The sequence below is a fragment of the Populus nigra genome, chromosome 2 (assembly GCF_951802175.1).
Source record: "Populus nigra chromosome 2, ddPopNigr1.1, whole genome shotgun sequence".
NCBI lineage: Eukaryota > Viridiplantae > Streptophyta > Magnoliopsida > Malpighiales > Salicaceae > Populus > Populus nigra.
Window position 1 is genome coordinate 36,294,460 of NC_084853.1, and position 13,175 is coordinate 36,307,634.

The 13,175-nt window shown below is 36.1% G+C and overlaps 2 protein-coding genes across 2 annotated transcripts; one reads left to right on the plus strand and one right to left on the minus strand.

Annotated features, from left to right (window-relative positions):
• The first annotated feature begins 340 nt into the window (after window positions 1-340).
• On the plus strand, window positions 341-3,203 carry LOC133682741 (cytochrome P450 724B1-like). The gene is made up of 9 exons (XM_062106247.1): window positions 341-674; window positions 762-1,086; window positions 1,174-1,326; window positions 1,533-1,772; window positions 1,892-1,978; window positions 2,137-2,215; window positions 2,353-2,459; window positions 2,631-2,752; window positions 2,834-3,203. Exons 1-9 carry the CDS (start codon window positions 463-465, stop codon window positions 2,925-2,927), a joined length of 1,419 nt encoding a protein of 472 aa, XP_061962231.1. The 5' UTR covers window positions 341-462; the 3' UTR covers window positions 2,928-3,203.
• A 179-nt stretch (window positions 3,204-3,382) lies between these two features.
• LOC133682740 (subtilisin-like protease SBT5.3) lies at window positions 3,383-9,104 on the minus strand. The gene is made up of 11 exons (XM_062106246.1): window positions 8,949-9,104; window positions 8,679-8,788; window positions 8,492-8,589; window positions 8,239-8,403; window positions 6,906-7,014; window positions 5,488-6,022; window positions 5,278-5,375; window positions 4,879-5,124; window positions 4,512-4,626; window positions 4,213-4,426; window positions 3,383-4,085 (listed from the first exon to the last, which is right to left on the minus strand). Exons 1-11 carry the CDS (start codon window positions 9,030-9,032, stop codon window positions 3,553-3,555), a joined length of 2,307 nt encoding a protein of 768 aa, XP_061962230.1. The 5' UTR covers window positions 9,033-9,104; the 3' UTR covers window positions 3,383-3,552.
• Window positions 9,105-13,175: the final 4,071 nt, after the last annotated feature.

The following is a 13,175-nucleotide window of genomic DNA, read 5'->3' on the forward strand; positions in this document are numbered from 1 at the left end:
TACCAGGCTAAGCCCCTGGGATAAGTAGCAATATTATGCGCAGAGTACACCTCGGCAATCTACCTTCTGCACCCCTAGTTCTAGCAGCAGAGGTCTAGGTCCTGAGTCCTGAGTCCGGAGTCCTGACTAGCTCGGTGGATTTCATTTCCTATGACCTCCACTCCGATAAAAGCAAAAATTACCAACTGTAATAAAACGTAGCTTTCTTCAAAACGTGGAGGTCTGTTCCTGAAGGGCACAAGAATTACAAGCTGAAATTATTGCTTCGGTTCTGCTTGTTAAAATAGGCATTAAAGGGTCTCTTTCACTTTCACACCTCCCTCCCTCCCTCCCTCTCCACTTTCTATATATAGACTTCTAAGCCGAAGTCCATTTTTATATAAAAAAAACTCTTGGGGTTCTATTTTACCTCATTTCAGAATTTGGAAAGAAACATATCAGGATACACAACCGCCTTTGTCCATGGCTGGAGAGCTCTGGGTTGGTGTTTTGGTTGGTATAACTGGTGGTCTGTTGGGTCTAATAATGAATCATTTTCTGCCCATGTTCTTGAAGCTTGGTCATAATGTCCCAAGGGGCTCTTTTGGGTGGCCTCTACTTGGTGAAACCCTCGGTTTCTTGAAACCTCACCCTTCTAACACCCTTGGTACGTTTCTTCAAGATCATTGTTCCAGGTAAGAGAAATTCTTCATTTTATTGTTGTTGGTTCCGCCGTGAGACTTTTTGCCAGTTTAGTGTGAAATGCTATGGGATTTTTTCAGGTACGGGAAGGTGTTCAGGTCCCATTTATTTCTCTCTCCAACAGTGGTGTCCTGTGACCAGGAGCTGAACTATTTCATTCTTCAAAACGAAGGCAAGTTATTCCAGTGCAGTTATCCTAAGCCTATTCACGGAATTCTTGGCAATGTCTCCATGCTGGTGGCTGTTGGTGATACTCACAAGAGACTCAGAAATGTGGCTATCTCTCTAGTTAGCATTACTAAATCAAAGCCAGAGTTCTTGAATGACATAGAAAGAACTGCCATTCAAATATTGAGCTCCTGGAAAGATAAACAACAGGTCGTGTTCTGTGAAGAGGCTAGAAAGGTACATATTCCTTTAATTGCTCCTACTTTTTGGTTATCTTCTTCTTCTTTTTTAATCCCCTTTCCTCATAAACTTTTTATTTCACAGTTCTCATTCAATGTAATAGTAAAGCAAGTGCTTGGTTTAACATCAGAGGAGCCGGAGACTAGAGAAATTCTCGAAGATTTTCTTACTTTTATGAGAGGACTAGTATCCATCCCTCTGTATATTCCTGGTACTCCATATGCTAGAGCTGTTCAGGTACTCAGATATTCAGACGACTGATCTCTATTTGGCTCTTTATTATCTATGTTCAAAAGAAGGTTTAGCTAGAGCTCCCTGGACATCTATACCTTTGTTTACTTCAAAACAGAAGTGTGCAATTTCAATAATTATGTGGTTCCTTTTTCTCTTGTTTCAAAAAGAAGGCGGCATGTGATCAACTTTTTGTTGACCCCTCTTTACAGGCTAGAAGCAGGATATCTTCTAGAGTTAAAGCAATTATAGAGGAAAGAAGATCAAGAAATAGTAGGAGTTTAAGGAATGATTTTCTTGAAATACTTTTAAGTGTTGATACCTTGTCTGAAGATGAAAAGGTGAGCTTTGTGTTGGATTCTCTTTTGGGTGGGTACGAAACTACCTCGCTCTTAATGGCCATGGTGGTGCATCTTCTAGGCCAGTCACCCACTGCATTAGAGCAGTTAAAGGTAACCTTTTCCACACACGGACCTTGCCTTTTGACAATAGGGTAGATTTTAATTGCAGCAGGTATGTATATATTCATTACTAAATACAAGTTTTTTTTTTTTTTATCTTTGAACTGTAGCTAGAGCATGAGCAAATAAGAAGCCTGAAGGAGAAAGATGAGTGTTTGAATTGGGAAGATTATAAGACGATGGAATTCACTCAAAATGTAGGATATCCTTTCTTCTGCTATTATTAGCAGTATAATTAACTTCCTCTCCCTCATTACCTTTTAGTTTCAGCCATGCATGCCATAGTTGAAATGATGGTTCATCATTTGACAACCATTCTTTGATAATTATTTATTGTTTTTTTTTTTGGCTGTAGGTCATCAGTGAAGCACTGAGATATGGAAACATTGTGAAATTTGTACACCGAAAGGCTCTCAAAGACGTCAAGTTCAGAGGTGGTCCTCGAGACTGTTGTCTCAAACCAATAGATTACACTCTCGATATCTGATTTTGCCCTTAATCAAAATATGCATGCATGCACTCGCTTTATTAGTTAAAAGATTCATGGTTTCTCTTTTTTTGCCCCTTTCAGACTACCTCATTCCATCTGGGTGGAAGGTCCTACCTGTTTTTACAGCTGTGCATTTAGACTCGTCTGTCCATGCAAATGCTCTCCAGTTTCATCCTTGGAGATGGGAGGTAATTAATAATTTATAACACCAATCTCAAGGATCTTAATGTATAAGACTGTCCTCCAATGGGCCATAAATGGGTTCAAGAGGAAAAAACAAATCATTTCGTGTACTTTTCTGGCTTTGAGTGGACCTACTAGTATAATTTCTTGAAGAGAAAAATCATTGGTCTCCTCAGACTCAGGATCAGACTAGCAAGAGGTTTACCCCTTTTGGTGGAGGATCTAGATGCTGTCCCGGATCTGAACTTGCCAAGATTGAGGTTGCCTTCTTCCTTCACCACCTTGTTCAGAACTTCAGGTGATGATAACATTTCAAGTGTCTTCGCTTTGGATTTAGATTTCTTGAGACTAAATGCTGGATGATTCTCTTATTTTGTAGATGGACAGCCGAGGATGCTGACCAACCCATGGCATATCCATACGTTGAATTTGGAAAAGGGCTGTTGATAAATTTGGATCGTTGTTCCACCTGAGCCCAGTTCCTCTCCTGGCGTTTTGTTCAAGGTCGGGGATGTGGCCCAGGAAAGAATCAAATCAACTCATCCTGCCTTTGTCTCACGTATTATATGTGGTCTCCTTCCCTCTTATTTTAATGGAAAAAAGGTCCTCTACCTTGCTCGACTTGTGAAGGCCTTTCCTTTCATCTTACTAAATGTTCGAAGGATTGTAATTCTATCAACTCTTTCCTCAACCTCTAGTACAATCCGTCTTTTCGCTGCTGTTATATATTATATTGTTTTGTTCGGCCTGCTTTGAACTGTATTGAACAATAGAAAATGCCAGTGTTTAAGAAATTTAATAAATTTTAATTCCAATATATTTGCTTAACCACCAAACCAACCTCTTAAAATTGTGCTGCAAGAAACTAATAATAATACCGCATGTTTGTAAAGTTGAAGGGATATTGTAAGAGCAGAGTAGAAGCATCTTTCTATTCATCAATGGCTTCTTTCCTTTGATTATTCTAATAGAAATAAACCCAACATTTTCTTGAAGATAAATATTTGTTGAACGCGAGGCTGTAAATATTGTAGCCATAGCCACCAAGTAGAAATTGGAACAGACGTATTAACCTAGCTAGCTGAAGCAAGTTAGTCTCTAGAACCATTTTACCACTATAGGACTCCTCACATGCTTATTGTCAGACCATATCAGTTCTCCAAATACGTAGTCCTTTGCTGCCTTGCCTTTGCCTTTCAAGGTAACAGTGAAGGCCTTCTCCTCACCAACCTTCTTGAACTCCAACTTCTTCGGCTCAACAGAAACAGAAACCCCAGTTGGTTTTCTGATTCGAAGTTTGTAAGTACTTGGAGAACCAACGTTCTTAACTGTTCGTGACAATGTGATTGAGCCATTGAATTTGGGAACGGTAATAGAAGGGTAGTTGAAGTTTGCAAGACTAATGGGCTTGGAGGGACATTCATAAGGAGCATCTGAGAATGTTGAGATCTGTGTCTCGTTGTACCCCAAGGCACATAGAAAGTTGAGGTAATCATTAACTGTTAAGTCATATACCAGCCCTGGATCCATAGCTTTGTTTGGTCTTATGTGGCCTGCTCCATAACTGAATGGCGATGCCTTGGTGTGGTTTGCATTCAGAATTGGTTCCATCGTGTTATCTTGTGTCATCGCTGTGGAATTCAGGAAAAACAGAAGAGAGGGGAATCAGAGAGCTGCAGTCAAGATCTAGCATGAATTTTCTTGATTTGAATGAATACGGAATGAACTAGAGTTCACTTAATTTGCAAATACACTCACCAGTAGTCATAATTGCTGATTTAATCGATGCAGGACTCCAAGTAGGATGCAGAGTTTTAAGAAGGCCAACTATGCCTGAAACATGAGGGCATGACATTGAAGTGCCTGATACTGAATTAAATAGAACTCTTCGTGTGTCAAAATCTTGATTTGTTGGTCCTTGTGCTTTTGTGTAGGCAGCTATTACACTCACTCCCGGTGCTGTGATATCAGGCTGAGTATAGAGAAACAGTCGCTGAATATTCGATATAACATTGACAAGCATCTGAAGCAAGAAGATAGTACTGTTAGAGAAATACCTTAAGAATCTCTGGCGTGACGGTATTGGGTCCCTTCGACGAAAAAGCAGCCACGACCGGGGCTGGCTTCGTGCCAATGCGTGTTACTGGATGAGTGATATAAGCAACGGGATACCTGTCAAAAATATTAACTTTGATCAGTGCGATGCATCCATTTCATTGCACACCAGCTAGGATGATGCCAATCTAGTTAAATCATGTACGTAGCTAAATACATCTTGGAAGAAGCCCAGCTAATATGAGAAACATGGTCTGATGATACCAGCAGAAAAATGTGAATATCAGGATTGATTTAGTCTAATAGCACAGACATTAGGATAGGGAGATGTGCATGGTAAAAATGACAGTAGTTATAATGTTATCTTACTCTGTGGAATTAATATATTTGAAGATAGCAACACCGCTGGTGTAATTGATATGCGATACAGGAAGAACGTGAGGATCGGCAAGAATTTCATTCCCAGCATCCTTATTATTGGCAAGAACCATCCCTACAGCACCAGCCAAAGCAGCTTGCTGACCCTTGTCAACTCTTGCATTTATCCCTCGAAGACAGACTAAGATCTTCCCCTTAGCTTTTTCGGGATCAAGTGATCCATCCTTGCACAGAAGACTGCATGACACATACAAAAAAAATTTACATGTCTTAGCAGATAATGTCAAGGATTTTCAGTGCAGAAAAATAATATTGAATTATGTTGAAGGGTACTAATCAGAGGGAATGCGGAATCAGAATGAACGGGAACATAAATTCTTCAATCCCTACGCGTTTTCAACTGATGCATTAGTTGCTCTAGCATCTGCAGCACTCATAAGCGGAAAGAACTTATTCTTTGGTAAGGCTTTAGCTGATAAACTCTCCCCCTGTAAAATCATCGATCAGGCATGTCTTATTTAAACGGCTCATTTTGTTATCAAAATAATCTCTCTTAAGATTCAAGGAAGAAAAAGGGACGAGTAGGAAGGGGAAAGAAACCTTAAAGCTTATTTTGTTTCCTAGGACAACATAACTAGGAAACTCTCTGTCCATGGTGCTGGCCCCGACTGTGATCTCCCATGGTGCAACATTGGAGACGGTACCATCTACAGGACCTGAATTTCCAGCAGAACAGATCACTACAATGCCATGCTTCACGGCATGGAAAGAGCCAATTGCAACACTATCATTGAAGAATGCGGTAGGATTTCCTCCTAGCGAAACAGACAATACATCCACACCATCACTGATAGCAGCGTCAAATGCTGCTAAGATATCTGCATCAAAGCATTCGTCTCCATCTACTGGGGGATAGCAGACCTTGTAAGCTGCCACCCGGGCCTTTGGTGACCCCCCTTTTGCAGTTCCGTTGCCCATGTAAAAAACACTTGCACCAGCTACAAAGTTACCTCCTGCTGTTGATAAGGTATGGGATCCATGGCCATCTTCATCTCGAGGCGTATCAAAGGAGGAGTTGAGATGACCAACAATTGAAGCATACCCTTTGTTGAAGTACCTGGCTCCTATAAGCTTCCTTCATATGCACACAAGATATGCATAGATAATTAGTTAGCAAGCAAAAGATGATCAGAATGTTACAAGCAAAATATTTTGGAAACCTATACAAATCTATGAAGAGTGTAAACACAGTATGAAATCTTTCCAGGTGGCATAGCAACCGCAGAAAGATCAATAACAAAAAGTTGATGAAAAGGTAAAAAGATAAACAAGAGTTGCCTATAATGCACATGGGATTATTTTAGCAATATGCACTCTGTTAATGCAGGGAGCTGGCAAATAAAAAGGTGTCCCCTAGTTGAACTTTGCTCGCCGACTCTTGCATGCCTGAGAGGGTACAAGAAAATGCTGGAGAAGAGGGAGCTAGAGACTTGAAGCAAACTTTACTTTATACACATACACATACACATACATATACATATACATATACATATATGTATATGTATGTATGTATGTATGTATGTATGTATAGGGAAAATGCAAATATTTCTGAAAGAAATGATAACACAGCTAGCTAGCTTTACAAGAAAATTCCAAATCGATGGGCTTAATGGGATACCAGCAATCCCCACCATAATGAGGAAGGAATATTTTGACTTTTTCGAAATCAATGGCAACATGCAGCATTTATAGATTCCACAAAGTCCATCGGCTTTTTCTGAATATCCCACCAATTCTCTGACTGTGATGGGCCGTTTCCGGACGTTGTAGCTTTTACCCAAGAGTTTACCCAGCACTTGTTTTTCATAAATGCACGCCCATGGCGGCCGAAAGCATAGTAAGATCACTAATGGCAGAAAAATTATGACACTGAACGCATCGCCACTCAGCCAACATAGCAAGATTTTGATTGCTTCTTCGTAGAAACAGTAAAAAAAAATATAGTTAACAAAGCAGACCTGTTGCAGTGGAAGCCAGGATCATAGCCATTTTGACATATTCCTTTCCACTTTGATGGAATCGGTCCCAACCCTTCATCACTAAAGCTTTCAGACTCGGGCCACACTCCTAGCACATTCCATTCAAGCAAATTAAAAGCTAATTAATTGCAGCTCAACTACATTATTCCTTCTCTCTTTTCCAAGAAAATGAAGCTTGCTGCATCGTTCTGCTTCATTTTGGATCATAATAATAATTATTATTCTATTAATAATTATGCATCTATTATTTTGTTTTCATGGTATTCATGTTAATATAACCAGTTAGAAAAAAAAAAAAAAAAAGTGGGGACAAAGCTTTTGGATCTCTCGGGCACGCTTATCCAGACTTGGGGGCTAAACAGTAATTATGAGGATTTAGCGATGCCCTATAGTTTAATATTGCAAATCTAGAGACCCTCAATCTAATCAGTTTTTTTTTTTTAATATTTTTTATCATTATTTTTCTTCTTGGTCATATCTGGAGGTCGGCTGGTCAACAAAAACACCATGGATAGATTTAGAAATCGAACGTGATTGGTGGAGTCTTTAAACGCTATCCTATAAACCTTTAATTATATTTTGGGTGTTTAAAAGCTTGATAATATGTATTTTTTATTTAAAAATATATTAAAATAATATAATTTTAAAAAAATTATTTTTAATATTAACACTTAAAAATAATATAAGAATAAAAAAATTATTATAAAACAAAATTTTAATTTTAAAAAAATACAATTTCAATCATATTCCAAACAATACTTTCATCATGCTATGAGCTTATTTAAGAGTATAGTTGCGGTTACTTTTTAAAATATTTTTTATACTGAAATACATCAAAATGATATCTTTTTATTTTTAAAAAATTAATTTTTAGATCAGTATATTAAAACATATAAAAAAAATTAAATTTTAATAAAAACAAATTGAATATAAAACATAATTTACACCCCATTTCCCAACAGTATATTAGTGATAGACATGGGAGTGATTTTACATATTCCAAATGCAAACGATGCACGTCCAAATTCAAATTGGAAAATTCAAATGAAGACATAATAGTGACTTCTAGAGTAGAAGAAAAGGACACCTCAACGTTATCACTTCAAAGCTTCTAACTCCATTGAAAAAAGAGAATATTACTTAGTTTTCATTGCAATAAAAATGTCATTATTTTTATATAGTTTAAGATTTCGTAGGCTACCTGAGCTCGCATTTCTATCTTCTCTCTCTCAAAATCTCGGGAAGGATAAGTAAAATAATAATAATAATAAAAAAAAACCCCTCGTGAACAACTTTAGAAAAAATGGGTTACCAGTGTCTAAGTTTCCAATAATTGCATCTTCACCAAATCTTGCCTTCTTCCAAATCGAGCTAGAAGGAACGATTCCATCTTTCTCGAGTCCCAGAAAGCTCCATGAATGAGTTGTGTGTTGTTTTCTTCCCTGGTTCAAGAAGACCGACACTACTCTTGGATGCTCTGCATTGGATAAGGAAGACAGCTCAATAATCACAAACGAAACAAAACAGGGGCACAAACAGAGCAGCAGGAAACAGTAGTTTCTCACTAGCTATCTCAGCTGCTACTTCATCTTCTAAAGTGGCAGCAAATCCATTGATGTGCCTCGTGTACGAGTAAAATATTGCATCTTCAGCGAATTCACGGCTGTTCCATGAAAAATCAGAAACAAAATTAGATATCTTGCTATGGAAAAACAGTCATTTCTTCTGTAGCTATGCTTGAACATCCATTACCTTCCCAAGAAGGATCCAAGGAATTCATAATGAGAGTCCTTCGCTAGATTTGCATCGAAAGACGAGGGTTTCGGGCCATGAGAATGGCCTCCAAAGTACACCACATATGGCTACAGCACCGTTATATACACAGAAAACGAAGATTCAATATGTTGAAATATCAAGCTGCCACCATTACAACAACAACCAAAAACAAAAGAAGGGAAAAGAAAGAGATAGTGGGTGTGTGGTTTAATGTATAGTTAGTTTCTACAGAGATCGAATGCTCACCTTTATGGAGGCAAAGGTGGGTCTCTGCACTAGAGTCAGAAAAAGAAATGGTAGGAGGCAAAGCGTAGGGCTTGGAAGTCTCATTGCTTGCTGCCTCTATTAGTAAATAATAGCAATTGCAACTTACTCGCTCTGCTATTCCCCTGTTTATGAAGAGGCCTTCCCATTTATACCAAAAAAATAATGGACTATCACAAAAAATTAAAAATTAAAAATTAAAAATTCATTGAATATGCAGTACAAGTGGGTTTGGGAGTGCGGTCAACCGCAATTCTAAACACTTTCAATTTTTTTATATATTTTTAATATTTTTAAATAATTTTAATATATTAATATTAAAAAATATTTTTTTAAAAAAAAACACTAGTTACATTTGAAAACCTGGAGCCTAGACGTAGCTCTCCACGGCTCAAATTTTATATTCATTGGTTGGTGAGTTAGCTCTCCATTGAATCTGGATTTGTATTTTTTTTTTTTTGTTAATTGTAGTTTTTTTTTTTAATTTACAAAGCCGGACTAGTTAATTCATTCTATGAGATTGGATTTTAATGTGGTCTCATTTTATAAATAATTTTTATAGATCTAATAAATTCAACCTTTTTTTTTTATGAAAGGACGGCTATATTTTTTTTTTATCATTTTTAGACTTTGTTTATTTGTGTGGTTCAATTTTATTTTTAAATGTTTTATTTGTTTTAAATTAATTTATTTTAATAATTTTTTTATTGTTTTAATTTACTGATATTAAAAATAATTTTTTTAAAAAATATTATTTTAATAAAAAATAATTTAAAAAATATTAGTTATAATAATAATAAAAACTTTGAAGTCGTCTGTATCTTTTTCAAATATTGTTTCCACGTGGATTGACATAAGACAGCTTAATAGAATATTCGAAATATTGCCGCGATGATACAATTTTATAGCAGTATTGTACACTCGTTATTACAAGAAAGTAAAACTCAAAGAAAGACAAGAGAGAATGGGGAATCTAAAAGCGTTGACCTTTTTGTAAGGATAACATAATTGGCCAATCATGGCCTCGGTCCATTTAATGCCCGGTGGAAATGCTACAAAAGCTGCTATCTTATTTTTTTCCGCCAATTAGATTAGATATTTTCCGCCAATTGCTCATCCACACACATAATTTTTTTTTATGGAATTCATAAAAAATAATTATGAGATATTCTTAGTGTATTATTTTTCATTTAGATCAATCACTAACTATTCTCTTTTGAAGCTTTGAACTTCGGTTGGGTCGGGCTTTGTGTGGCTCAACTTGAGTTTATAAACTTATTGTATTTGATTATTAGTTGGTGAGATGACATGGTAACTTCCACGAGCTTTCCTACAAAAACAAGTCAATTCTTAGAATATAAAAAACTTTAGTGGTTATGCTAATAAATATGAAAGGAGAATATTGTGTTAGAGCAAAAGATATGAAAGAGAACAAGAGGTATAAGGAGGTGGTCATGATTGTAAGGAAGTGGTCAGGTGGTCACGATGTGAGAAGGGGTGGTAATGACCAGGAAATGTTAATCAAGAAGTTATAGCAATCACGAAATGATAGTGACCATAACAAGTTGACAAAAAGGTGATAATGACTAGGAGTTGTTAACCATAAAGTGGTAGTGATATGAGGTGATAGTGTTCACGAAGTGGTAATGACCAGAATGAGTTAATCAAAAGGTGGTAGTGACCAGGAGGTGTTAACCATAAAGTGGTAGTGATATAAGATGGTAGGGATCACAAAGTGGTAGTGACTAGAAGGTGTTCACCAAGAGACTAAAGAGCAGAGGAGTGTAAATAGCAATGGAGTGAGGAACATGAGTGGTGAATGAACTTGTGATTGTTCTTAAGTTTTTAATCTAAAATTTTTACCTGGTGGCCAAGGTATTTATAGACATTGATCACATCAACTTATCTCATATAGAATGGTATAATGATGGAAAACTACCACATGGCAAGTGAAGAAAAATGAGTTGTTGGTTGTTGTTTTATTGGTGGAGAGGTTTATGGTTGGTAAATGTCATTTGAGGTGACATGTGGGCAGGAGATTGCTATTAGCGAGAAAGGAAGAGTATCATGCTAACAATTTATGAGCAAGTCAAGGAGAGTGAGGCGTTGTATTAACTTTCTTGGAGCTTGTCATTTTGCATTGTGTTACATGCCACTAGCTGGGAATTTAGGTGGTATTGAGTTTGATGCAAACACCTCCCTAGATAAGCTAAAATCATATTGGAATGGTTTGCAACTTGACCCAATAAGAATCTGCATTACAGAACTAAAGTTATACGTAATGATCACTATCACCCTATGCCTATAAAGAGACGCGAACGAGTAGTATAAAATCATAACAAAGTTAATCAATATTTCAAAGAGTTTGTAAGTTCAATCACGAACTTAGTAGAAGAGTCACTCAACCACGCAAGAGATATCAAAAATGCCAATTTCTTTATTAGAGTTGGTCTTTCATAAAAAAAGTCTCTATAGATAAAAATATTTATACTAAAAAAAATTCTAAGTCTAAAAGGATATCCCTACTAAATATAATAAACCTAATAAATAATAATAATCTAATGAACCCAAATTTAAATAAAGGTCTTAATATCTCTAAAAGCCATAATAATAACTAAAAGATAAATAAAACAATAGCTCAACTAATTTAAATAAGACTAAAGTTGTTTTCATAATTTGTTAGCAAAATCAAAGCCCAACTTTAAAAGCATGATGCTCTCTCGTCTTAATGAATTATGAGGCGTGCCATATCATTAGAAATATATGAATTTCAAATTTCCAAAGCAACTGGGATTGCATTAAAATTACTTCTATAACTCCAATTAGGACTCAAAAGTAGCTAAAGACCAAAACTAGCATATTTAAGTCTTTTTATTCCAATCTTTCTATAATACCTGAATTTCCATCTACAAGCATCTCGTAAAATGAATTAAATTAATCTAGGCTTGTACTTCATTATTTAATATCTTCTTGAAGTCCACCTTAGCCTATGTGTCTTAAAGAAGTCTATTAAAAGCTTCTTTGAACCTCTTAGCTCTAAATTTTATCACTGGACCAACTGGAGCCTCTAATAGATCTTTTGGTATCACTTGGATTGCATCAGGGTCCAGGCCAAAATGTATGGCGGATAACTTATTTAGGCTAGGTCATGGATCAAATTGCCTGGTGAGGCTTGTCGATTAGTTAGGGTTTGTCCAAACGACTTGAATGTAAGGTTGTTTGGGCTTGGCTATAATGGTCTTGATTTTATTTTTATTTTTTAATACACTATCATTTCCCCCTGGTTTTTTAAACATTCATATATGAATGACTTAACTAGTGGAAGTAGAGGGATAAAAAGATATATATATGTCATGTTACCTTCACATGGATTTTTTTAAAGTGTTTGTAAAAGAGATGAGAGTTTGTTTAGTTTACTTATTCCTCTTAGATCATAGAATATTACTACTTAGACAGAGAAGAATGATTTGTTTAGGTGATCACGATGTGATAGGAATGTGGTAATGACTAGGAGGTATTAACCAAGTGGTAGTGACAAAAAAAAACATTAACCAAAATGTGGTAATGATTAGAAGGTGTTAATCATAAAGTGGTTGTAATGTGAGGTAGTAGTGCTCACAAAGTGGCAGTGACTAGAAAGTGTTAACAAAAAGGTGGTAATGACGATGAGGTGTTAATCATAAAGTGGTAGTGATATGAGGTGGTAGGGATCATGAAGTAGTAGTGACTAGAAGATGTTCATTAAGAGACTAAAAAGCAGAGTGTAAAGAGTAGTGGAGTGAGGAACATGAATGATGAACAAACTTGTGATTGTTTTTAAATTTTTAATCTGAATTTTTTACCTGGTGAATAAGGTATTTATAGACCTTGATCACATCAGCTTACCTTATATAAATTGGTATAATGATGGAAAACTACTTCATGGTAAGTGAAGAAAAATAAGTTGTTAGTCGTTGTTCTATTGGTAGAGAGGTTAGTGGTTGGTAAATGTCATTTGAATCCTTCAAACTATCATAGCAAATATATACTTTAGCTCTTCCTCTTTATAAGAGACAAGACTCATGAGCTATAAATACACTATGAATTCTTTAAACTCCAAGTTCTCAATATCTATTCTCTACTGTATATTTATTTGCAGAATATCTTTCTAAAATATCATTGTATTTTCTCTTAAAAATATACTTACTTAAGTATCATAGAGTCCCTAAA